At 38.7% G+C, this 26,717-nt stretch overlaps 1 protein-coding gene across 6 annotated transcripts in view; it reads right to left on the reverse strand.

Moving 5' to 3' along the window:
• The window catches only part of SULF1 (sulfatase 1), a 123,089-nt gene that overhangs the window by 53,217 nt on the left and 43,155 nt on the right, over nucleotides 1-26,717 (reverse strand). For all 6 annotated transcript variants that reach the window (XR_012633024.1, XM_074897681.1, XM_074897682.1 and 3 more), the window contains 3 exons: nucleotides 11,538-11,597; nucleotides 10,981-11,215; nucleotides 5,130-5,369 (listed from right to left, as the gene is read on the reverse strand). Coding sequence is in view for 5 of the 6 variants with exons in the window: in XM_074897681.1 (XP_074753782.1) it covers nucleotides 5,130-5,369; nucleotides 10,981-11,152 (412 nt within the window). In the remaining variant the exon portion in view is untranslated. The remainder of the gene's footprint in view (nucleotides 1-5,129; nucleotides 5,370-10,980; nucleotides 11,216-11,537; nucleotides 11,598-26,717) is intronic.

Genomic DNA, 26,717 nt, shown 5'->3' on the forward strand with positions numbered 1-26,717 from the left:
GTTTCACTTCACATGATACCATAAAACTAGAAAATCCTGCATGTTACCCTTTTCAGGTTTTCCCCTCTTTTGCATTTCACTTTTTGTAGATTATTTGAACATATTTGGCATATGTCACTTTTATTTGTACATTTAGTGGTTTGATTGAAAGTGCAATTTTATTCTGAAAAGTGATGCATATTTTGAATTATTTAAAATATTTACAAGTTAAATTATGTTTGATGCTCTCCAGCCTCTTTTATATCAATTAAGAAAACCTGAATGCTTGGAGTTCTCTCTCTTTTCTTTGTTTTCACTTTAGAAATATTCTGAAAACCAGGACTTATTCCCCACTCACTCATTCCCACCCCTGTATCATATTCTGTCACCCTCTCTGTTTTGAAAGAGTTCATGAGGCAGGATACAAATTAGGTCACTGAAATGATGCTGATTAAAAATAACATGTGCTGGCAGTGAATTGTGTAGTAAGGTTGTGAACAGGAAACACACTGGCTTTGCCTCCAGAGGAAATGTATTGTCTACCCACACCTACAGGAGGCATAGATTTTGCTCCCTTTATGAAAGATTAACTTTTCCCTGTGTGTCAGAAGGGAATGGTGCAACAGTTTAAATACTCCTTAGCTTTCAGTCTCTTGTCATCTTGGCATTTTATTAGTTCTTTGGTCACTACACTAAGAAATGTTCCCGTAAATGACAGATGTCAATTGACACACATCAGAGGCTGACATGAATTGTTGAACATATTAACTAGATGTCAAGCAAGTGACCATTTCTGTTCATCACTACATAGAAGTCTGTGACTAATGTCAAAACATGCCATATAGTGACTTCTCGATATCCTGTCACTTTCTGAGTTTTGAGTTTTACAAAGGCAAGCATTTAAGAAGACACGTTCAAGTTGCGGAACTTTGCTATGTTACCATTTTTGTCCCATGAAAGGCTGAGAATGCCATTAGGACACTTGCATACATGAATCCTGAATGTTATTCTGATCAGTTGATACTTCTGAACAAGAAATAAAATATTGGGAAATACATCTTCCCAAAGTCAATTCTAAAAAATGTAAGCAAATAATTGCCTAATTTGGTGATCTCTATTCTTTCAGGTGGGATTCCATAAGGGGAGAGCCTACTCCAGAGTTTGCTGTGAGGCTGTCAGCAGTTGCTGAGCCAGGGCATACTCCTGTTCTCTCCAGCACAGTTAGGCTGGCTGTGGAGGGCTAAGAAGAGGCAGAATCGGAAGGTAGTATTTCTACAGAGTAACACTAAGTATGGAGGGCTCTTAATGCATATGCATGTTAAGTGAGGGTGAGAATCTTAAACTTACTTTTCATACTTGCAAAGGGATAAAAATTCAGCTGGAAAAAATGTAAAATCCTGCAGTATAAAAAGAATGATACTCTATTTAATAATAAAATGATTGTCATACTTCTGTCTCCCAGATACTGGCTGTGCTGCTGTCACGTCTCTGTCTTCTAAAATACTAAGATAATACTTGCTACTGCTCGGTTATTAAGATGCAGCACAATCCTCTTTTCCTACTAGAAGAAGTCAAAATTGAGATAGTGCACTCCTGAAGTTTTCTTTCACGTTTGTATAGGTGAATGGCAGTGTGAGCTGTCAGCACAGAAGGGCATATCTGAGAGGCAAGGCTACATGCTGTAGGGCTGGGACAGAACAGTAGAAGGTAAAGCAAGTAAAAGACTTTAACAGTACTGCAGGGAGGCCTGAAAGAACATGCAAACAACCAGTCAATACTTTGGAAAGCACAAAACGCAATCTCTATCTTGGGCATCTGATACTCTTAAGGATAAAATTCCTGAATCTGAATAGCTGAGGGGATGTCTACTGACATAAAAAACTATGAGATGAAAACTTCTCAAGATTTTCTCACAATTTTCACAAAATTTGAAAGTGAATACAGAGTGACACTTTTTCCTCCCATATGAGCAGCTGGAGCTTATGTAATTAAAGCAAAATGTCTCATCTCTCTGAAGCTCTCCAGAGTTGCTTTGTTTTCTCTTTCTATTTATTTACTGTGCTTTCCTTGTTATTTCCTACAAATTCTAGTTTAACATTACCAGTTTTATGGACTTTCAGCAACAAGGAAGCTGTGCAGTTGACTCATTGCTGCATTAACATACAGCTTGTGAGTAAGGGAAATGGTAAACATTGAAACATCCTTAATTGTTCTGGGATTTTTAAAAATTATAATTAGAAGCAAAAGTGATTTTGGTTTGGCAGTGTTGTTTCTCAATATTGTCTGCCCTCTTAACATCCAGCACAGTTCCTGCCTGTGATTTAGTATAATCTTCAAAAAGGGATGTTCCCATGAAATGCAATGTCTCCATTAGATTACATCAGAGTAGAACAGGAGTAGAAGAGTAAAATAGAAAAAGGAAAGAAAAAAAATCATTCTCTTGTTTGCCAGATTTTCCCAGTGGGCTCTAATTATGACTGCAGTTTATTAGAGCACATTTCAGACCTCTCTAAACGGTCTGCTGTGCTTGCATGGAGTACTTGTGGCTTCGGCAGGACTCCCCTCATAAGCAGTTCAACCACATGTGATCAATTGCAGTATGGAGGGTTTAGTTAAGGCTGTGGTAAGTTTAGACAATGGATGCTTCATAGATGTTGGAAACTATTTGGAGCGAAAAGAAGTAAGGACATTATATAAAAAATCCTCCACTCCTTTATTTCCACCAGCTTATATAATAATTTGATGCTATGCAAAAAGTGAGAGCTAAATCCTCTTAATTTCAAACAGAACCAGTTTGGAGGTATTGCACATTGCCTCATCTGCACTTGAGCTCTCTGGACCAATACCTTATCAGGACTGTTGCAAAACTGTGAGTGGCCTTGGTCACTCACTTATCTTCCTCTGCCTCAGTTTCTCATTGAAGAGGATACTGATTTCTTCTCAAAACATGTAGAAATGCACAGGGTAAATACCCACAGCATCTGCAATATCAGCACAGAGTCACAACTAGTCTGTGTGTCACGTAGCCATGCTCTCTTCCCAGTTCCCTCTTTTTGACTCTCAGTTATTCTTGACTCCCAGGTATTCCTGAGCCATTATGAATTTACTAAACTTTCTATCTAGGAAGTGTAGATCATTAGTTGGTTAGGGGACTTTTGATTACTTTAATGAGGCAACACTGTCCTTCAAAAATGTATTATAAGATCTACTGTTAATTAAACTGCTACTTGAAAAAATAATTATGGAGTAATTAGAAGGTAGGCTCATCTTACAAAGAGTAAATGGATAAATTCTTTGGGGCCATTTTATTACAGGGTCAAATAATGTACCTTGGTCAGAACGGGAGTTTTATACAAGTATTTTCATTTGTTTCCATTTCCATTTTCTCCTTCCTGCCCCTTGCTAAAATTCACCTACCCCTGACAGTTTTAGGACTGATGTTCTATCTGCCTGCCTTTAGAAAGGGATTTTTTTCATTTTCCTTTTCTTTTGACCCCTTTTTCCTTTCTATTTAACAGGGCCAAGTCTGTATTTAGTAGAAATCTCTGCATGCCTTCATAATACAAGACAGTGAAGAAGAAATACCCAAAGCAGAGTGTTTACCCCCAGAAGGGCAGAGAGGGCTAGTGACAGAGCTATCCATTTTATGCATGATTCATTTAGTTGTGCAAATATTAGATGACAAGTCAATAAGCTGCTAAATTTTTTAAGAGCAGGAAAGCCAGGTCCCACATGAAGCAACCATAGATCAAGTAGAAAGGATTTCTGAGACATAAGCCACAAGACAAAGCTTATATTTTAGGGAAAATTCAGCACCTTTTCTAGCAGTGATTGTCAATTCTCTCTCCCCTCTTTTTCTCCTCCAAAGTCTTGATGCTGACCCTTACTCAGGTTTAGCAGCACTGTACTCACATGGCAACTTCACTGAAACCGGCTTAATAGAGACTGAAGTACTATTCAGCGCATGTGTCAGAGCCAAGACCAGGTCCAAAGAAGTTAAATATTTGTCTGCTTTTGCTTTTTATACAGGATGCAGAAGGTCTCCAGAACTACAGATGCAGAGAGACAGAAGAAAAAAGAGCGAGCTGTCTGTGAAGAAAAGATGGCAAACAGGCAGATAAATTTGAGGCAATTGATGTAGCAGCATGAGGAGAATTAGGACTAGCAGACAGCATGGAGACATTTGCCTGCTATAGGTTTTGAAAGCCATCCGTTCTTGTGCCTAAGCCACCGACAGAGACAAATTTCTTTGCTGTCAATTGCATTGTAAAGAACGCAGTTGGCACCAAGATCTGTGCCTCGTTGGTCCTGTAAAGGGGAGTCTTTGTAGTCGAACAACTCTTCTGGATAAATTACACTCTGATGACCTCACACAACTCCTGTACCCTGTGAAGGGGAAGTCGGGCTGGAGCCTAATGTGTCTACAGATTGAATCTTAGGGGATAGGTGATGCAGAAATGAATCAGGTTTTACATCAAGCTGAAGCACGGACGAGAGGAATAAGAAGAGTTCTTTGTAGACAGGAAAGGGATCTCCTGACTACGGAAAACCACCAGGAATTTACAAGAAAACGATCAAATCTTACTGGTGCACAGCAAAACAATCCTTCTTAAAGGCATGTTTCTATTCATTTTCAGAAAATGCAAATGAAATATCTCCCCATGGCAAAGTTTAAATTATACCATTCACCTTGTTTCACTCCCATGACAGGCACTTTGCTCCTGTGAGGTCTTTGGCACCAGTCCCCAGCCTGGCCCTGACATCTTCTTCCATAACTGTTAGCAGCTGTCCACAAGCAGGCCATAATACTGACCATAATCATGTCTGGAACAGCCAGTTCAGACCCACAATGCCACTAAAATGCACCTCTTTCGCACTAGGTGTAACTAACCAACAGCTTATTTCCCACCTGGGACATCCAAATGTGAAAATATGCTGCTTCATTACAAGTGAGTTTCTTTACATGGTCGTTAGCTGTGGATCTGGACCAGCAGGCAGTACTACCCTCCCTCTCCATAAGACTAAACCTCTGCTCTGTAAACCCAATTTGGGACAACAGTTGCTTCATTTTAGGCAGTGACTTGAGACCCATTGCTGAATACCTGTCATCTTTACTTTAAACAAGGAACTGCTGTTGATTTGTCTCTTACCTGTTCTATAGCCAGTGTTATTGAGATACACGGCGAAGGTACGTGGCTCATGAGTAGCCTGCCATGAGGGAGAAGAGCAGTTTTCGTTGTTGGTGTATATGTTGTGGTTGTGCACATACTTCCCAGTTAACATGGAGGAACGCGATGGGCAGCACATTGGGGTGGTTACAAATGCATTGATAAAAGAGGCTCCTCCATTCTCCATAATCCTTCTGGTTTTATTCATCACTTGCAAGGACCCTGAAATAAGAGGTACTGAGCATCACTGTGCTGCAAAAATTACTTAGAATATATTGCCTGCTATTATGTTATTAAAGGTAAAGTATCGGTGATTAGCTTGCCTTTGGACATCAGTCTGTTCTACTCTGTGGTTTAGGTAATGTTAGGAGAAAAAATAAGATTTTTATTATATAACCAAAAATATTTTTCAGGACTTCAGAAAAACTGAGGTTTTTCTCAGACTTTCAAGAAGTTAACATACAGACTAATCTAGAAATACAATGTTAAACTTTAGAACTGTATCAAATTTATAGGTCAATATTTCTTCAAACACGACTGTAGGAAAAGAGTATGTTACACAGACTGCATCATTAGTCAATGTGCCAGTAAAATACATAAAATGCTGAGATTACCAATGAATCTGTTACATTTCTTTCATTTTTATCAGCTAAGATCAGAGAGAGATTTATCAGAGAGAGAAAGAGGGAGGAAGAGAGAGGAAGGAAGCAGAGGAGGGAGTGAGAGATGGGAGAGGAAAGAGAGAGAGTTTAGTAAATTAGTAAAAATTTTTCTAGAAGAAAGTTTCTGTGGACATAGGATCAACATGTTTGGCACCGATAAAAAAGCACTGTGCTCAAAATCAGCTTTTGGGGATAAAACTGTATGCAAAAAATATTGGCAAATTTCAGCACCTTTCTCAAGAAATTACATTGATCCAGTTTAAAGAACAATATATTTTTTGCATCCTTCAAAACATCTTCATGAACAACAAGGTGAGACAGGCAGGGATTGCAGATTTCTGATTGCAGAGAGACAGAGAAGCTCCTGATAAGTCTGTCAGTATTTGCTGACAGCTGTCAAACATTGCTCTTTCTGTTAGGTGACAGAACAGAGATAGAGTGGTGAGGGTGAACTGTGGATATGTCAGTATGTGCCCAGAAAACAGGGTTGTGAATTGTAGAACTTGCAGAGTAGTGGTGGTAAAAGAGGTTTCTGAAATTCCAAATTTTTTAAATTGGTTTTACAATTAATTTTGCACAGTAGACAGTTGCAGGTTTAAATCCATTGATTCCATTGATACAATAAGTTTTACCTGGTGGTTTTTATTGGGTCACTTGAAAATAAAATAAAAACACAGTTTTAAAAGAATGGAAGACATGGCTGTAAAACCACAAAACTGCCACGGAGGCTCAACTTTAGGTGTAAGCTCTGTTTTGCTTTTTGGGCTAAAGAGTGAGTGCTGAATATGAAATCTTTTGCATCAAAATTATTTGGTTAAAAAAAGGAAGAGGCAGTTAGTTTTTCAGCATTTTCTTGTGCCGTGCCAATGTCTGTGTCTTTAAGGATACATTTAATACCCTGCATATAAGTCACCATCATTTTGGCCTCTTCTTTTCTTAATGCAGAGCATCTGCGTTCGTGCTTTCCTAAACTTCATACAGACAAACCCCATGTGTTTAGAGATATAGAGAAGTAGGAGAGTAACTGAGAGGTCCCTGAACACAAAAGGTCTCCATTTGTATGAGTGGGAGAATGTCACTGAGTTTTTGAGTAAAAGTCAAAGGAGAGATCATCCTTGTTCTACATGCCTTTATCTTGGAATCTAGGCTGAAATTTTCTTTTTAGTTTTTGTCTTGTTTCGTTTTGGTTTTGCCATAGCTCTCCTGTTTTTGAAGTGTCACAGTTTATTACTGAGAGCTCAGCTGTAAAGTGCTTTGAGGTTCTCAGATAGAAGGCGCTCTGTTCAGGTACACTAATGCACTGTAACAGCAGCAGAGCTGATGTGCACTTTCATGCCTCTTTACATTATAAATGAATAGCTGTTAGAGCACTTCCTCATTCCTCTGCTTGGTCAGCCCTCTGCTCTTGCAAACCTGCTGTTTATGAGTAAGTTTTTCCTCCAGGTATGCACTTACTGACATTGATAATAGATTTAGCCCCTCTGGAAATTCTGGAATAGACACTTCAAAGCAGGTGAGACTTCCTCATTTGGAAAACAAAATGTAAGTAGGAGATAAAACTTGCTGATATAAGTTATAATCCTTTGCTGTCTGTGGCTCTTCTCACAGCTTGTGCTCTTTACCATCTGGCCTACAGTCTTCAGGGCACACGTACTCAGGCACTGTCTGACAGCAGGACATTCACGCTTTACGTGACCCTCAGGAGCACCTGAGGGGAAACCAGATAACCAGGAACAGCCACTTTGGACAAAGAAGTTAGCAAGTTTTGTCAGGCAAGAAATTCAGTGTCACTTCTCAGTCTATTCTCATATATCAAGAAATATGTTTAGTAACCAAGGTTTCATAGCAAGTCTTAAAGTTGCTATGCATTTTCATCCAGGTGTATCACAGGTGGACATCTCTACAAAGGGATAGCTGGAGCCACCTTGTCTTTATGAGTTGTACGCAAGGCCCCAGGAAGGTGATGGACTTTCTCAGATCTCAGCACATATCCACATGTTTTCAGCTCATGTTTTTTAGTGCTTTAGTTCTAGTGAAGATGGAAAACAAACCAGGAAAATTATGTCTGATGTGATGTATCCAGATGATGCTGTAATCTCTTCACCCAGTGCTGTACTCAGTGGAGGGTTTATATATGGATTTCACTGGGTAATGCATTAGGCTGTAAACAAGGGTACAGAAAAAAAGAATTGTCTCAAATGGATTTTTCCCTTTTTTTTTAATCTTTTCCCACTTCTCTGACATCTCAAAGTCATCTGAATGAGAAGCACTGGAACTACCAACATATTCATTAGACTCCTTTCTGACATCATGCAAGATATTAGTTACAGTGAGGATTATAAGAGTGATTTCAGGGGGTCATGGTTTGAGGTACCAATGTGTGCAAATGATAGAGAATCTGGAGGATGGGGGAAGAGACTAAAGAGTGAACAAAAAGTTGAAAACACCTGTACTCATGCCCAAACAGAGCACAGACTTGACCCCAGTGAGAGCTGGGACCACTGCCCTGAAGAGCAGCAGTATGTTGGCTCCAGGGGGGCAGTAGTTCTGGGCAGTTGTGGGTTCCGGGAGCTGGTCCTTTCCTTTGAGCAAGATGCCCATTTACCTCAGTGTTGGGCAGTTATTTCTCTACCCTCAGGATCTTGATGGGGGAAAGAAAGTGCACAGAAGCACAATTTAACCAGTCATTCCCCAGGTTCTGGGCCCAAGTATTTGCTGAGTTTCTTCAACAGCTGTGGGCCAGGCTGCTTCACACATCTTAAGTTGCCATCCACCAGCTGATCTGTGATATTTTTCCTCTGTGACACATTCCTCCCAGCATAGATAGGAACTGACTGGAGTTGTGGAGCAATTTGTGGGTTTTATCTGATAAGCTGAGTGAGACAGCAGCTTTGCTGAACTTCTTTGCATTCAGAATGCAAAACTCAGGAGGATGGTGCAGATTGATAGGAAGATGTGCATGTTCCTATGTTTTGAGCACTAACTAAATGCAAGCTCCCTGCCTCTCGCAAGTTTTACTTTGGATAACTCCCCTGTATATCATTTGCACTCAGGCAGCTGAGTATTTTGGTTCAATGCTTATACATGCTCTGGAGACAGATCCTTCTTGATGGAAGTCTATAACGTACCTTACATGCTTTTATGTTAAAGCAGCTTTTTAAAAGAGCTTTTAGAAATATTCATGCTGGAGATACAATAACAAATAATCCATATTGAGAGACTTTCAGTCTTGTGATTTTTGGATAGCAATGCCTAAGTTTTATTCTGTTTGTGGCAGAAAATACTTCCCATTGACCTTTGGGAAACTTTTCTCAGGAATCACTGAAGGGCAAGGGGATAACTCACACATGGAGAACAGTATGGCTTTACTTTACAAATAAGCAGAATGATTTATTAACAGAAGTGCAAATAATACAGTACAGTAAGTCTTAGGGCTGAATCCTGTTTCCTGTGATCTATGAAATGGGGAAACCTGTGTCTTCATTTAATGCAGTGGGAATGCACACACATCCAGGCTATTCCTCAGCTGACTGCTAATAGGAGCCAGAGTGCCCTGCAAACATCCAGAGCAGCTTTCAAAGAGAGGAGCTCCACAATATGAACTAAGTGGCTTGCCACATCCTTCCTCCTCTTTCACCACTTGCAAACCCTCTCATAAGACTGAAGACAGCAAGTCGGTAACGTTATTCAGAGACACATGTCTGCTGACCTATCTTCCCCAGTGCCCTGGAGAAAGCAGGCTCTTTTGGAAAATAGAAAAGGAAGATATGACTTGACACTTTTAATGAAATTTTCAGAATGACTCTATTAAGAAGAAATACATTCCTATTGTAATAGTTGTATTTTAGGCCAAAAATAGAACAGGGAACAGCCATTCATTATGCAGCATGGCTAAAGAGAGCAAACATTTGAAAGAGTGAGAAATAAAAAAGAGAAGATGTGCTCAGATCTAAAGTCCTGGTCTTGGAGCTCTGCTCCATAAAAGCACTAACTCTCAGTCATGAAATATAGTTTATTAATTATGTTCTTGTAGTCCTGAAGGACTGTGTAAATTGTTATTGCATTGTGACAAATACAAAAATGCTATCAACTAAAGAATTTCTTTCAGATCTAGACCACTTCTTGTCTACAATTTTCTGACTTAAAAGTATGTGACTTTAGAACAAATGTACTATATTTGTAAGTTTTCTGGAATGAAGCATTTTGATTTTTCAATGTCATATGGCATTTTGTTTAGATATTCACTATACTTTTATTAAAAACATGTCTTTCATTAAAAAACACTAAGAATGCAAGATTTCATTTTAAATTGATTTGCCAATTTTTCACCTTTTTGATCCTACCTCCCACCCCCAAAACTAAAATATTTGCTTGGGGGTAACCTAAAATGATCCTCTTTCTCTCCTTGATTTTTCACTTTGGGCAGTGAACCAAAAAATCAGTTATATGCATAACTACCATTAATATCTTTCTAACTTACTTAATGGAAAACATTCAAAGGCCTCCTGGAACATCATCCAAGTGTTTTAACTTTTTCCACCCTAAGAAAAATATGTGAAAATCACTTCTGGCTGGTATGTCCAGGTTGTACTCAGATATTTAGTATACTTGTGAAAACAAAACTACCCTATTTTTATACATATAGCACAGTTTTAAAGCAGATGGATTTTAAACAATTTAATAATTCATAGAAATATTAGGCTTATGTTCTGAAACCAGACCAGTTTGTCTGTGTGCACAAACATGTCAGATGACATACGTGCATGTGACAAATATGTGGAGAATATAGATACTCACTCATACAGAACTGAGGGAAAGGTTAACCTCATAAGGTTCAAATTTTTAAGTTCTGCAGAAAGTCACAAATTGAAAAAGGGCTTTTGATGCAAGTTTTTTACCTGTATGTCCTTGCATGTAGCATTAAATCTTTTTATGGTGGTGATTAAAGCCTTCCATGGCAGATTTTGATAAGCATATATTTCCTAAAGTCTGTAATTAAACGTGATGAATGCTATTAAATAATATTTGTTAAATAATTTTCCAAACTTGTCCCACATTCTGATATTGTTCCAGGATCAGTACCTTCTCTGAATTTAAAGTACTTTCTGCCTGGCAAAAATTACTGAAAGACATGTGATGAAATGAAATAGCAAACAACAATTATTTCTCACCTAGTTCCACATCTTGATCATCTGTGAGTACAAGGATGATATTTGGTCTGATATTTTTTCGCTCCTGCTGCACACGTCCTCTGAACCTCGGGGACTTGATGGTGGAACAGTGAGCTGTTAGCAATTCAGTACTGAGCACTGCCAAGATGAGTGCAAACCAAGAAGACTTCATAGTAGTTCCAGTATTTCAATGGAAAGACTGATCCAGAAGTGCCTGAGCTCTAGTTTTCAAGACCTGTAGGGAGGAAAAGAAATTCTGTTCAAGCAATAAATAAACTTCCAGTTACACAGTGAAAAGATGACACTTAGGGAAGTCAAGCCTGACACATACCATTTAACATGATTACATGCCATATTGTTGAATAAGAGCTTTATTCTGTCATTTTCTAAGAATAAACTCGGTCATTCTGCAACTATGCTTTCTCAAATAATTTTTGCTTGAAGTCATGCCACTGCCTGCATTTTGTATAGGCATGACTTCTGGTATACTCCTCACAGTGCTGCTTCTCCTACACCCCACACTTCTTTTTATGCAGCTTGTTCCTTACATTCAGTACCTGGGCGCAGTAAAAAATTGCCGGGATGCAGACGTGTTCAGAACATCTGTAGGAGGAGCCCTGTAAGAAGAAGAAAGCAGAAGGCTTGTCAGTCAAAGACCTCAGTACTGTGGCTGTGCTTCAAAGTCTCCAGAACTGTTCATTACAGCTTCTTTCTGTGTCCTAAAAGAAGAGTAGAAAAATTTTGCATTTCCCCCAGCTCCCCTACTTAATTTAATACCATACCTACGCAGTGGTTATCTGGCACTTTGGCTGCTAGAGATAAAGGACATATATCTCATGTCACCAAAGGCAGGTGCTTTTCCAGCATTTATAGTCAGTCTGAGATTCTGAGAATAAGAGTTAATTCCAGCGTATGGCATCTGGCAAGTGATAAAGCTATTTTAGGTTAACTCACCTGCATGAGCTGCTAAACCCTTGCAAAGCAGAGGGGAGAGCATGGCTGTCATTTACAATCTGCATTGGATCACTACATGAAAAGTCATCTTCCCATCGACAAGAAAGCTCATATTAAGTGACAGTCCAGATGATCTTACCCAGCATTGTGAAACAGCGTAACTGTCCCTCAATCAATCAACGATGGACCTGAGTGCCTCATCCATAATGCACAGTACCTCTGGCACAGCCTTGTCCTTGATACTCCAGACTCAGCTCAGTACGTTATCAGAACCCTTCTCCGTGCCTGTCAGTCAAACAGCCTTGCTTTTGTAAGACCTGATGCAAGCACAGAGGCTTGGCTTTGCTGCAGCAGATTTAAACCTGTGACTGAAAATGACTGATTGGCCCGAGGAGGAATGGGTAACCACTTACACTTTAACATTTTTGGCATTACTGACTGAAGCTCTGAAAATTCATCCTGTTACACAAGGGAAGGGAGAGGATATTCCGAGGGCAAAAAGTAAGGGTATGGGAAAGAAACTGCAGAGTCGTGCCTGCTCCCTCCAGGGTATTGACCTGTCACATACATCCCTCCTGTTTTTATTTTGGGACTATGGATAAAGCAAGGCGGCATTGGTCAATAAAAACCCCCCACAAAACCACCCAAGCCCAAGAGCATTCAAGAGGTCTGCCCAAGGGGAAGCCTATATGGGTACTGGGGTGCACATTATATAATTAGACTGGACCATAATTCACAAGATGGTCTGTGTACCCACACCTGGGACTTCATATTGAGACATGCAACATTAACTACAAACAGATTAAAAAGCAGAAAAAATTTTATGAGAGCAACACAGAAGACAAAAAGGGCCCCATCACTCACCTAGAAATGCATTAATAGGAAGGTGCTCTAAAATTCAGAGGAAGAAGCCATAGGAGAGGGAGGGGATGGGACTTGGTGCTGGACTGCTAGAAAAAGGATCTTGTTCTTGTTTTCACATACACCTTTTATTTTAAGCTTCACAAGCTAAACAGTTTCATGCTCCTCACTCTGGCAGGCTGTAATTACACCAGAAGAGTGTGAACGTCTTTAAAAGGAAAATCCAAGTGTCTGTTGCAGAGAAATCTTGTCTTTCATTGTCTCTGCACCAGCAAACAATCCAGCCTCCGACTAACATTAGAACACTGAAAAGCCAATACAGGGTATCGGCATTTAACGTTAAACGCCATTTTGGTGATTACACAACATTCAGATAAGTAAACAAGAAGTCTGTAATTAGTCTGGACTTACTTTTAAAAATAGTTCAATTTCCATGTATTTGTTCTAAGTCACATAAAAGCCCGACAAAAGCCTGAAGACCAGGGTTACCAGAGAAGTCACCCTTCTTACAGACACCAGACACCACATGGTCTTGATGCAAAAGCAGAAATACAATTTCTCTAAATGTCTGATCTTTAAATAGCACAACTTTGACTCACCTCACAAAGCACAAAAGGCTACATGAAGTGAGACTCAGTGTTTAGTTTCTTACCTCAGTTGTACCATACAGCAAACTTTTTCAGACAATGTTGACCCAGAAAGTGCAGTCATCCTGACTGCACTGAGCAAACATTGGCACCAACGTGTTTGAATAATCCCCCACAGTACGAAAATGCAAGCTCCTGACAATTACACCTCAGTGCTAATAAAATTTACACTAATCCAAATGAACATTAACAAGTATTTTTGATTTCATCCTCTCTGGGACATATTGGTTAGTTTTAAAAAATTCTTTTGATTTAGCAAGTTAAGGCCACCTTAGGCAAGTATTTTCTAGGAAAAGAGCATAAAGCGTTTCTTTTCCAACTCTATTTTTTCCGCTGGATGGATAAAGGAAAATATCAGGACCAATCTACACATATAAAATTAATTATCCAAGCTTCATTGAATGGCTCTTGCACAAGAACACAGTAATACCACCTTTTGTGGCTCATAACTATTTCAGTTTTGCATATGACAAATCTTTATTAAAAGCTGATCTTTGACAACTTGTCCTTTTACAGCCTGTGTCTCAGTCCTAGAAGGAAAAGAAGTAAAGAAAACTGTCAAAATACAGACTTGATAGGGAAGACAAGGCTGCAGTGTTTGCGTTGGATACTGGCTGGTAGTCTACAAATGCCCCTACAGACACTGTAATTTGTCTTGAGAAATAGATGAAAATAGGAGAAATCCTAAAAGGACCTTTTCAAATTCACTTGGGGAAATAAATTTTTGTGCAGTGTTCAGAAATCAAGACAATACTATAAAATGCTTCTATCTAGCCAAGTAAACGAGTGCTTATGATAACTTCTATATACCCTATTTGGGAAATTTAAATTATATTTTTGCTGTAGAACATACCTATGACAACTGAAATGTAGTCAGTAAATAAATGAAACCAGAGAAAACCAAAGAAACTATTTTTCCTTATCTGGATATAATTTTTTTTTTCAGTCATTCTTTCTTTTTTTTCCCACAAGAGCACAAATTCATAGTTTGTACTCACCCTTCATGGGATAAAATCTGAAAACTTGGCTCTTTAGTTGGTTCTATGCTGCTAGTATTATAACAGGCAGTTCAAGGACTCGTTGGCATGGAGAATTAATTACCCGTGAAACTTGAATTACATTGGCAGGGCACTGCAAAGAAGGGCTACAGTGCCATTTCATGTGATGTGGCATAAAAACTAGGAGGACTTTATTTGTAGGTCTCTCATGAGAATATCTTTCAGTTACTAGGAAAAAAAGCAAAAAGTAGAACAGTATCTTTTGAAACTATCCATATATTTTATATTAATTTTGGCCAAGAAATGTTTAAGATTTTTCAGTGCATTGGCTGAAATTGCTTAATTTGGGACACAACAAAAGACACAGCCAGTTTTTTAAAAAGAGCATTATCCCTTTAAAAATCTACTTTATTTTCATGTCCACATTTTTCACTATGTTCACTTAAAGTGCTGTTTTGTGTTTGGCCAATAAAAATCTGTCCAGAATCATGCTCTTTGTAAATGAAACAGGGCACAATATCTACAAGTATGCTCCATTGTAAGCTCTAAAGATGTGTAGACTTCTACATATTTAATATTCTACATATGTGTCTTCCACATATCCTTGCACAGGGAATCAGGCTTATTTGAAGAGTTTTCTTTCTTGTTTGTAAATCTGAAATCAAATGTGAGGATAATTAGTAAGGACACTGGACATATGTCCATCCCCAATACCATGGGCTATGCACTGTCCCAGATCAGTAATTCATAACGAAGTGATAACAAAAGGCAAAAAACTTTGTCTTCTCTGCACCAAAGTGTTGGTGTTTTCTTTCGAGCATAAGCAGTGATGACAGCCATCATCCGAAGTCATAGGTCAAGGCCTGCTTTCTAGCAGTCTTTCCTTAGAAATAGAAATGGATTAACTTACACCAATAAAGGAAACAGCAGTAGTAATAATAATAAGAGTAATAATGCAAGTAATAATGTGGACTGCTATTGTGGAGCTTGAGAATTAGAATTCCCGTTTCTGCTCCCCTGGTATTAGTAAAAAATGTGCCCAGTGAATTAAGAAGGTAAAACATCACAGGCATCCTAAATCAAGAAAGTCCTAATGCAATAGCAATATTGTTGTTAAATATTTTGTTCATTACTATCCAGTATCCTACTGATTATTTCTCTGTACTTAGATTTCCCTGCCTCCAAAAATTGACATAGTTGTATATAATTAAGCTATAGTCCACAAACAAACGTTTTGTTACTTAGGACATTTTTGAGATTCGATGACAAGTGCTAGGAACTTGCAAAAAAAATATATAAAAAGCACGGAAAAGAAGCAGAAGGCCTTGTCATTGCAAGTGATAAGTTGCCTCATTTCCTTTATGCAAAAAAACATCTTGGATGATTTCTTCTTACAAGTTTATCTGATAAACAAATGGATAAAACCTCTCAGAAAAGCAAAATCTCCAATATCAATCACCAGAAGAAAATGAGCTTTCCTTCCTCGCACCAAAGCAGAGGAGCATTATCTTGCTATGTATTTTACCTATGATTTGCTGACTTAACTGTTTCAGCTTGATGTTGTTTTTTACAGGAATATGACTCCGGTGTTCTCTGTTTCCTTAAAATCAGACTTTTCAAAATAAATGTGAAAAGGCAAAGGACAACAAGAAGAATTCTCATCATTCATAAAAAGCAGAGTAGGGATTCTGCTTGACAGCATTTTGTAAGTTGAAGTATGACCTTGGAGGTTGGTCATATTGGTGGGCAACTGGTCAGCAGCATTTCAAAAACCTGCCAGTATGCCTATAGTGCCAGAAATCTCTGTCATTCATTGGCATCATGTTAACTGGAGGTGCGTTCACCCACTAGTGCCCCTGCAAAGGTCAGATTTAGTGGTTTATATGTACATTTTCAGTTCTTTGTTTTAAAGTGAAATATGTCCACCTAGCAATGCTGCTGTACTAAAAAACATTTTGCATACATGGAAACTCCAGAGTGAAAGGGAGTGAAAGGGATTTTCTCAGCAACACGCATACGGTTTCTGTGAATCTTTGATGTTTACGTCAAAGGGTGTATAGACCTCTTAAAGCCTCACATAGTCTAAGCTATGAATCATAACAGGTGTGTGGTTAGATACCCAATAAAATTAGTAATTTCATGAAGATTGTGCAGACAGATTTAAGTTAAATAATAAAAGGTCAGGGAGGCAAGATGTTCATCTGCACCAAAGCAACCTAGTGGTTCAGAAGTCTTAAATCTCTCCTTAAATCACATTGCCTTGATGACTCGAGGGTTATAACACCCTACAACAATGACTCTCAATTTCACTAACACAGTGAAGCACTTAAGTGGAAGAAGCAGTTGATGGATGACTGTTTTAAGTGTAGTAATGTTAATGCTCTCCTCACATTTTACACTTCTATCTTGTATTTAAAAGGCAAACACTGCAATCTCAGACTACCAGGCATGACTGCATAAATCTGCGGGTCAGTTTCCTGTGGGAATATCAAGACTGCAGCCATGGGAAACACATTTACAGTACAGCACAAGTGAGGAGAAAGCAAGACCTACCATCTCTTCTTAAAGGTTAATCCCCTAATCTTAGTTGTAAAGTATAGGATTTACAGTGAACACAAAGAATGTAGTTCCTATCTGGGTCTAATCTAATCATTACCTACTGGATTTCCAACACACTTTATTAATCAATCAGTTATCTGCTCACCTTCCAACTGTAATCAGTGTATTATAATGATGTATCATCAGTGCCTCAGGCTAGATTAATTTAAAGTAACTATAATTTCAAGTAATTGCAGGCAGGGAGAATCATAACCTTATATTACGTTTTTACATTGTAATTTTGCAAACAGTTACAGACAGGAAAGGAAAAAGCCTGCAGTGACTTGAAAGTATAATGCACACTTGCTAAGCCACTTTTATAACTTTGTACAGGTTAAAGGATATTCTTAGTAAGTAAAAGTTTCCAGCACTTCATATGTCAGAGTAAAACAACAAACTCCAATAACATTTTAAAAACACGTAACTGTAGAAGAAATGATCTGTCTTCGAAAATAAAAAAGTCTTTGATTTTAATGCTGTTAACATAGTTGAAAAAAACATTAAAGAAGATTAAAAATAATATTTTTATATTAACTTCAAATCTGTGAAAGTTTTAAAAGAAAATTCCAGCATATTTTTCGGTAAAAAGAGTGCCTACTGCTAAGCTACAAACTTCTGATAATATACAGTTACTTAAATTTATTTCTCACCATCTGATTTACTTTGTTTTAGAATTTCATATTTCAACACAGCCAAGAAGTGCACTTGTCATACAAAGGAGCCTGGTATAATTGAGCCAGATGACGTGCCCCACAAGTAAAATCAGCCATTCATGAAAGCTGGTCACCAGAGGCCATTTCAAACAATGCACATTTCAAAGTAATCTAAAGTAATCCCTTTTCTCTACTGATTTGGTTTCCAGGCAGTCTTAAGCACATGTGTGCAGCAAACAGGAGGCTTATTAAAACCTGATGTTATATTGGAAGTTATAATGCCATTGCCTTGTGATTGAATTCCGTGTCTGTTAGCCTTCAAAGAGAGAGAAAAAAATCAATTAAATTTATATGCTTATTAAACATGAGTGTCATGATATGTGCAGTTTATTAGCACTTGCTAAATAATTAAGACTGAGAAAGATAATTAGATGTGCACTAGGCTCCAAACAGGCTTCTGATATCAGATTTTTTTAATCTTTAAAGAAAGTGGTTTTCCAGCTACCAGGTGAAATAATTGCTAAAAGACTCCAAGTGTTTTTCAAATATAAAGAGTAAACTCTGTGTATGAAGGAATTTCAAGCAATTTTAAAATTCCACTTTAAAACCACATATCTTTGCTGTATCCCTGCTCACTTCAGCAGTGTGAGGCATTATGAAAACATACTGTACAATAACACACTGACGATTCAGTGATCCAGTAAGTAGCCTTGAGTTGTGAGATCATATCACAGAGGTGAACAACAGTGACACAGTTTGCACATTTCTTTAAGTTCCTATTTAAGTCCACCAGCTTCAGAAACTGTGAAAGATCATAGTTTTTCATGTTTCCTTTAGATAGAGAACTCTTTCAGTTTAAAAAGCTTCCTTTCTATATATGTTTATTCCCCCTCAATGGTCTGCAACTCTCTTTGAAAGAGGGATTTTTGATTTTTTTATTTGATAAATTGTTTTCCTAAATAAATGGACATGATTAACTTGGATATGAATACAGCATCTTTAGCACAGAATATCTGTGGATCTACATCTATAGGAGAAGACAGAGAACATGTCCCTTTCCTCATGGTAATGTACACACCTCCATTATTGCAGGGAGAGGTTAAGGTACGTTGTGCCATCATGTAGGTTGGTGGTCTTGGGTGGAAGCTGAGCCTAATGCACAGCTGTTATCTGTGACTGCATGGGGGAAGCAACAGGAGCTCATAGGGACCAGAGGAGTCTATGTAAGGGCTGAAGCATAAGAAATTGACAGTATGAATCTATGTAAGCGTATGTATGCAAACAGCTAGAGCGCCTGTACTCCTAGGAGGGGATCTCAGATGTACTTGTAGCTATAACACAGAAGGGTGGACTTCTCACAAACACCACAGGAATTTAGATAGGTGCTATCCCCTGGCTAACCAGGAGAGTCAGGCAGTTCCTGTAAATGCTTTTGAAAAACTTACGCTTACAACTTATAGTGCAGAAAGTGAACTTATTCATAGCATCAGTACTTTGTATGCTTACATGCATGGTGAGTGTGCTTACATGAATGTAGATCCACTACAGACTGCCTATGGTGTCTGTTGACTTTCATTTCCAGATCTGAAGACCAAGCCTAATAAATTGGGTTTTGTTTTGTTTTGTTTTGGTTTTTTTGAGTAATCTCATTATACTAAAATAAGTTTTACTCTCAATACATTCAAACTGAATTTAATAGGACTACTAAAATAGACTAAATGGATCAAGTCCTAAGTACCATTTTGAAAACATGATCTTCTTTACCTGGTTGCTTCTCTTTGTTCAACAGCTTTTCCATTCCTGGCACAGTATAAATTTCACCTTCACTGATATACATGTAAAAGCTCCTTGACAGATCCACAAATGTATTTTTAAGCAAGTTCCTCCCTGACAAACCTGTACTATAGAGAAACCAGCCTACTAATAACAGTATACAGTCAGACCAAGAAAACAGTGTTACAAAAACCAGATGCTTCATATCCTTTTCCATAAAGACTAGTCAGCGAGGAAGTTGCAGTGACTTGAGGCACTGCTGAGAAGCACATCACCCCTGCTATCTATCTTTTAATCACCTTTGTAATCAGGAGGCCCCTGGTGTTCCCCACGCTGCGTTCCCTGGGGGGGCACAACGTACCGCCTCAGCCCAGGAACGCAAGGCACTTGTGTCTGCTACCACAGTAATCCATCCCGTTCCCTTGTCTCCCATCACCTTGCTGTCCCACAGTCCCCACTCTAGCACACACCTGCATACGCCTAGGGGGAATTCCCAGAGTGACCTGTAGCTGACCCACAATGGGGAAACTCAGAAAGTCATCTCTACATGGCCATGTCCTACCAGGTGAAAAAGTTTTACATGGAAATGGCAGCAAATATGAACAAGGAATACGACTGATGGATTTTACTGCCAAATCAGGTGTCTAACTCCTTAGTTAGTTAGACCCCGATACAAGCGTACTGCTATGCAAAATAAATATGTTTCCTGGATTCAACAGGACTGCTCAGCTCCTTAAAAAAGCCTCCTGCAGGTTCTTCAGTACATCCCTGGTGCAAGGATGCTTTAAGATCTTTGCTGAATATTTGACAAAAAGCCAACCACCAGTGGTACATGAGGAAAGTCCAAAATGTATGAAGCATCTGGATACTGAATTTCATCTGAAAATTAGTATTCCTAACAAAAAATCCTGAAATTAGATGCACTTACCTGTTCAAGGACAGAATACACCATATACAGCTTATCTGTCCAAGGAATACCAATTCTCTCAGACTGAATTCTGGAAATCTGTTCTCAAAGAGGTGTTTGAAAATAATCTTCTATCTGAGATCTAAGAGACTCAAGGAGAATTGTTGAAACTATTTTGTGAATAACTTTACCTCAGAAAACATTTTTTGAAAGGGTAGCACATACAAATGTGCCTTCATTTTTCAAGTGAAAGATCTGGCTTCTGTATATGAGACAGCAGTTTTAAAGCATGGAAGACAAAGCTGAACACATTCAAGCACACATTTTTATTTCCAATGCACTTCTTATTTAGCAAAGCTCCTATTTAGCAATGAAGAGACATGACTTGATGTAATATTTATAAATTATATATATATATATCTCTTACATCTTTACAAATAGTTAACTGTAAACTTGATCATAACCCAAGATTGTACTAAGATGCCTGACACAGCACATACTAAATTATTTTCTCTAGCAGTGACGGAGCAGACGGCCCACTTTATGTCCCAGCACCTGACTGCTATGCACAGAGATGGAAGGCAGAAATGGAAATTGGTAATCATTGGGTAGAAGCTTCTGAATAATACAGAATGGATCAGGAATGGGAAGACCAGGATGCATTGGAAATTACTCACAGATAACAGAGAAGAGATAGAAAGTTAAAGGACACAACTGTAGTGCTTTTCTTCATTTTGTGCAGATAGGAATTTGAAAGGCATCTCAGTTTACAGTCACTATTGTGGGGAAACCATCAATGCTTGCTTTACTGGATGTTTTTTTCCTAAATGTAGATGAGATGTTCTTATATGAAAGGTGTCTCATAAACTGCATCAATGACCCAATTCAGGAATGCTTAGACCAACATATAGAGAATCCACTTCTTTATCCTTAGCAGGCTCAGCTGTAAGGTCAGACCAGGCTGCTCAGGGTTTTACCAAGTCAGACTTTGAAAACCCCCAGGATAGACACTACCAAAATTCTCTGGGGCCCAGTTCCACTGCTTGACTGTCCTGAGGGTGCAACCTGTTTTTCTTTATATCCAGTCTGAACCTCTTTTGTTTTAATTTACGTCCATTGGCTCTTGTCCTCCTGTCATGCATGACTGTCAAGAATGGGGCTCCATCTTCTCAGTGACCTTCCAGTAAACACTGGGGGGCTGCTGTTAGACTGAACTGTCCCTGCTCCACGCTGAACAATCCAGCTCCCACATCCTCCTTACACAGGGCAAAAGCTCCAAACCCCAACCATCTTGATGGCCATCTGCTGAACTCATCCCAGTTTGCTGAAGTCTTTCCCGTATTTGGGACCCAGAGCTATTAGATGCTAACAAGTGCTGAGTCAAATACATTTTAATATTTGTTCAGAGGTATTGTTCTTGTTTAAAGAGGGAGAAGTGAGCTGAACTAAGTGAAACAAAAATTTCACAGTGTTCCACTTGTAAAGTGAATGAATCAGTGAAGATTTTCAGATTTGGATTGACTGAAAACACAGTTTTTCTATTTCTGATTATTTCTGAATTTTTTGTATTATTCTGAGGGCCAGAAAACAATACTGCCATTAAAAAAGCTGGTTTTGCTACAGTTACAGGCTGACCAAAGTCCTTTTAACTGGGGGGAAGTCTTCCAATTATTTCAATGGTCATTGCTTCAGCAGAAATAAAAACTGATTTGGACATTATTTGGGGATTTTTTTGTTAATAAAACTGAGTGATTAAAACAGTCAGGATTTGGAAAAGAAGTGCAACTTTATATATGAGAAAAGAGAGATTTGAAATCCCTTCTGTCCCAGGCCCCATGTAAATGTAAAGAGCACAGCTGGAATGAAACAAATGATCTGACTGGTTTCTGATGAGCTGGGTGGTGTAGACGTTTCACACTAACCACACTGCACACTCATAATATAGGAGCTAATTCATCTGCCATGAATACATTCCTGTGTATGCTGTCCTTTAAAATAAACAAGCAAAACCGAGTAATTTATCAGGAGTTAAATGAATATTTTTCCAGAGGGACCCCTTCTGTCCCACATGGCTGATTTTAAAGTCTAAATGCAGGCAGTTTAAATGCTACATCCTCTGTCTCACTATATGAAACAGTTATTGCTTTAAAATATGGAATTTCAAATTTTTAGCACTGTCAACAAGTTCCAATTGTTCCTGAAAATGTCATTTAGGCTGCTTATTAGTTTCTTAGAAGACTGCAAAACTCTAAACACAGAGCTGCAGACGGTGAATAACGATAATTTTCCAAAACCTCTATTTACAATGGCATTGTGATTGCAAAATGTCTTTGTTTCTAGAATTAACTTAAGAATTTTAATGGAAGATTTATACTATAAAAAACTAGTTTTATAGGAAAAGTCTTCTGGAAAAAAATGCTAATCACAGGCAGACCTGCATGTTTTAAATTTGTCAAATTATTTTTATTTCTTTATATCTTAAAATCTATAAATGCCCCAGATTGTTCTTGAAGATATCATTATGGTCTATCAACATCACAATGATTAAAGTATTTCCCAGAGTTTTTCTGTAATAGGAATGAAGTTACTAACTTGCATTTGTCCACAGAATCTTCCCCATTGTAAAAGGTTACTTGCGTAGGCAGCTCTGATCATAAACTTTTGGTAATAGATACTCTTTGAGACTGAGGGTCACAGGTTTGTTAGTCTAAGAAACCAGCCTCCAGATAATTCCCCTCCAAAATGAGAGGTGCTTTTCATGCCTTACAGTGATGAGCAAACGTCATTTGGACATAAGATTCTGAAAAAATCAACAAGGAGGTTCGTGACATAATCTCCCCCTGCTTTTTGCCCAAACATTTTCCTTTATGGCAGAAGAACTCAACACTGAACATTAACACAGAAAAACTTACAGACTGAAAATGTTCTGCTATTCACGTGTACTGTCCTGGTGCATATCTGGAAACTGTAACTTGTGCTTAAAGAAAAGCATGAACACCGTTTGGGAAAAAAATCTAACAGTGGCAGTCGTGTTAAACAGAGAGGCAGTGCAAAAGACTTCCAAGCTACATAAAGGAGAATACCCCGAAAACACAATATTTTCCTCTCTCTGTTCTTTTATTCAATTTTGTAACAGACTTTTTAAAAATTCCTAACTGTCCTTAGTATCTCCTTTAAAAGCAGAGTGGTTTCAGGCAGATGATATGCCCTAAATCCCCTCCCTAGACCTGCAGGATGGGGATCACAGCACCCATCTAGCACATAGCATAATCCACTGCTGAGTTACCTGCTCAAGTTACCCCACCTTCTTGTTTTTCCATTTTACTGAAAGCTCTAGAAACTTATCTCTTCCCTAGCTGGTAAAGTATCTTCAAATTATAGACAAGTTAAAATTTGAACAAAAATATACCAAACATTTCAGGGTATAAAAAGAGAGAAAGGATCTGAAATGAAAAATGCATTATGCTAAAGTATCAAATGGCACTGGATTATGTTTCCATTATCTTCTACATTTAAAACTCTGTTGACCCCTGGTCAGAGGCATTTATCTTCAGACTGCAACTATTTGTAAAACTCTTACACGTTTATTTGCATGATTTTCTCTTTATTACAATATTGAGTTACATATTCAGCTTTTCATGGAGTTGAGCTGGGAAAGAGATACAGCGAAATGTCTGAGCATTGGCATGTGTTTCCTATGTTTGCTAATGTAATTTTTATGTATCCGCAAATGAAATCCTCCTGTGTTTCAAGTAACACCTATAACCACAATCTCAGGGCACAGCACGGGCCCTGCGGGCCGCGGCCGGGAGCGGCCAGGCAGGGTCTGGCAGCTTGTCCTGTCACACCGCCCAGCCAGGAGCGGAGCACCGGGGTGTGGGGCACGGGGGCAGCCCCAGCTCCAGGCACTGGGCACTTCCCTGGGGATCGGGACAGCCCCAGGCTGGGCTGGGACACGGCCCATGGGTGGGCCCAGCTCAGCAGGGCCCATGGCCTGGCAGGGCCCGTGGGCCTGGCAGGGCTGGGGGGAGCCCAGGGGGCTGCAATGGGGTCCTGTGCCATGGGCAGGGAGGCAAAGGCCCCAGGGGGTGGGCAGGGAAAAGCAGGGCCAGCGGTGCCTCATCACCATGACACACATGGGCAGCGACAGCGTCAGTTGTAAATGACTGAAAAGCTGTCTATCCAGCTGAATGAGAATTAAAACCCATTGTCTATAACTGCAGAAAAGTTGCCCTAAAAGTTGCAATGGACAAATACATTTCACCAGGACATTGTTGAGGAAAAATCTACAGAATTGGCTATTCTGTGGGGAAGGGTGTGAACAACAACAAACAAATAAAAATCGTGATACAATAGAATAGAGCATGTCATCACCTTTATCAGTATGATAAAAAGGGGGTTACTCCTATCTTCAATGGTTTAACATTCAGTTCAGCAGTCTATACAAAATATAAATCAACCGTTAACAGCCAAATGATACAGGTTTTAGCTTACAGGTGAGGACACAGTGGGAAGGCAATTTTAGGAAGCAAATAACCATAACCGAATAGCAGAGCTTTTGCTAATACGTTTTCTTTTTAGCGTGAAATTGCTTAAAACCAAGGCAGCTGATTGACTAGTGTGAATTATATGTATCTCCTAGACAGTGTGACGAATGTCACAAGTTATCATCTAATACCTGCCTAAGGCTTATGGCTGAAAAACTACTCCTTATGCCATATGTTATGGAAATATCCTGTTGAATAGGACTTCTGGAAAAAATTTTTAATGTGTCATTCTCTTTTTGTAAACTGTATGTTGGATATAGTAACACTTCCAGCATTTTTTTTATGTTTTCTTACATAATGTCTTTCATCTAAGTTACTTGATGAGTGTGCAAAGAATTAGATAATTAGTTGTCACTGATATCACTGAAATAGCACTGAAACTAAAACAGAGAAGGATCAGCTTGACTACTCTGAGTCCAGGCTAAGCTTTCTGCTTACTCCCAGACTTGTGGCACAGATGGAAAACCTTAACTTTTTGACCTGAAAATAAATATCAATACAATTTCATGCTGTGGAAAGAAGAACCAAAAACACTGGAAGGCTTTTGTTTTCCTTGCAGTGTGAAATGAAAAAATCTGAATTCTTGAAAGCTAAACTGTCATCCTCTGGCCAGCTCGACCTTTAATGAAAGACATAGTGCAGATCATACATCCTTACAATACTAAATGACAGGTTTTAAGTACAAGGCCTCCCTTAATACTTGATGATATTACTACTGAGGATGTTATGCCAGAACAACTTTCCAAAGCCAACACCATTCTGTAATTTATTATGGATGATGACATGTCAAGTTAGACTGGACTGTGAGCTTGGATCCTTAATGATCATCCAGGTAAGCTTCCTTGAAGATGTATTGCTGACTTGCTTCCATTCATCAACTTTGCATTTGAGCTGTCTTACACTTAATTCATCTTTTTACTTGTAAACTGATCACATGCTATTCACATGCTATTCAGAAATTATTAAGAGAAATAATAAGCCAACAGTGTCAAATTTGGATCAATGTTCAAAATAAAATCACCGTTTCCTGTACTGCTCTATACTGTAGGAATATAAGACAGACTGTATTTCTTCCGTAATGTGTGTTACATTAGGAACTAGGTAAGGGAACTGGATAAGATTTACTGGAATTTACTTATTTACTAATACAAAATTTTCAGGTGGATTCATATTACGGTCTTCATCTGTGTTACAGTTCTCTGCCATATACAAATATGCAACTGCAGACATTCTACATTAAAATGCTCTTCTCTGCCATGCCTTTCTCTCTCTTTGAAGACAGCGGGCATTTAAATTGCCTAATCTGCAGGGCTTTAGACTTCAGTAATGACAATACCAGTGGGGACTAAAATATGACATATTACTTGCTGCTGTATCATGGACTATCACGGCAGATGCATCATCTGCTAACTGGGCATGCCATCCTTTGCAGTAAGAGCAGCATGTCTTGAAGAACTGTAAATTAGCACAGTTGTGCCAGTAGATGAACCATGGTTTATCCTGACACTTTGTTCACAGGTTCCTAGACTCCATACTCTCATAGAAAAAAAGTCCTCACTTGTGCCTCAAGGAATAGCACTTGTTGGCATTTGAACAGTAGTCACCATCTGTTGATGTTTTGGTTCATTACTGGTACAGGCACAGGTAAGATAGATGTTCTGTTCTATCCACCATTACTAGAATTGTTTTTGAATCTATCTAACAATATCAACTGACATCTGAGCCTAATTTTTGCTCAGACACCTTTCCCCTGACCTAGCAGCATGAAAGGCTCTTAAATTAATTGTCAGCCTAGAGGC

Source organism: Athene noctua, chromosome 2 (assembly GCF_965140245.1).
Source record: "Athene noctua chromosome 2, bAthNoc1.hap1.1, whole genome shotgun sequence".
Taxonomy (NCBI): Eukaryota; Metazoa; Chordata; class Aves; order Strigiformes; family Strigidae; genus Athene; species Athene noctua.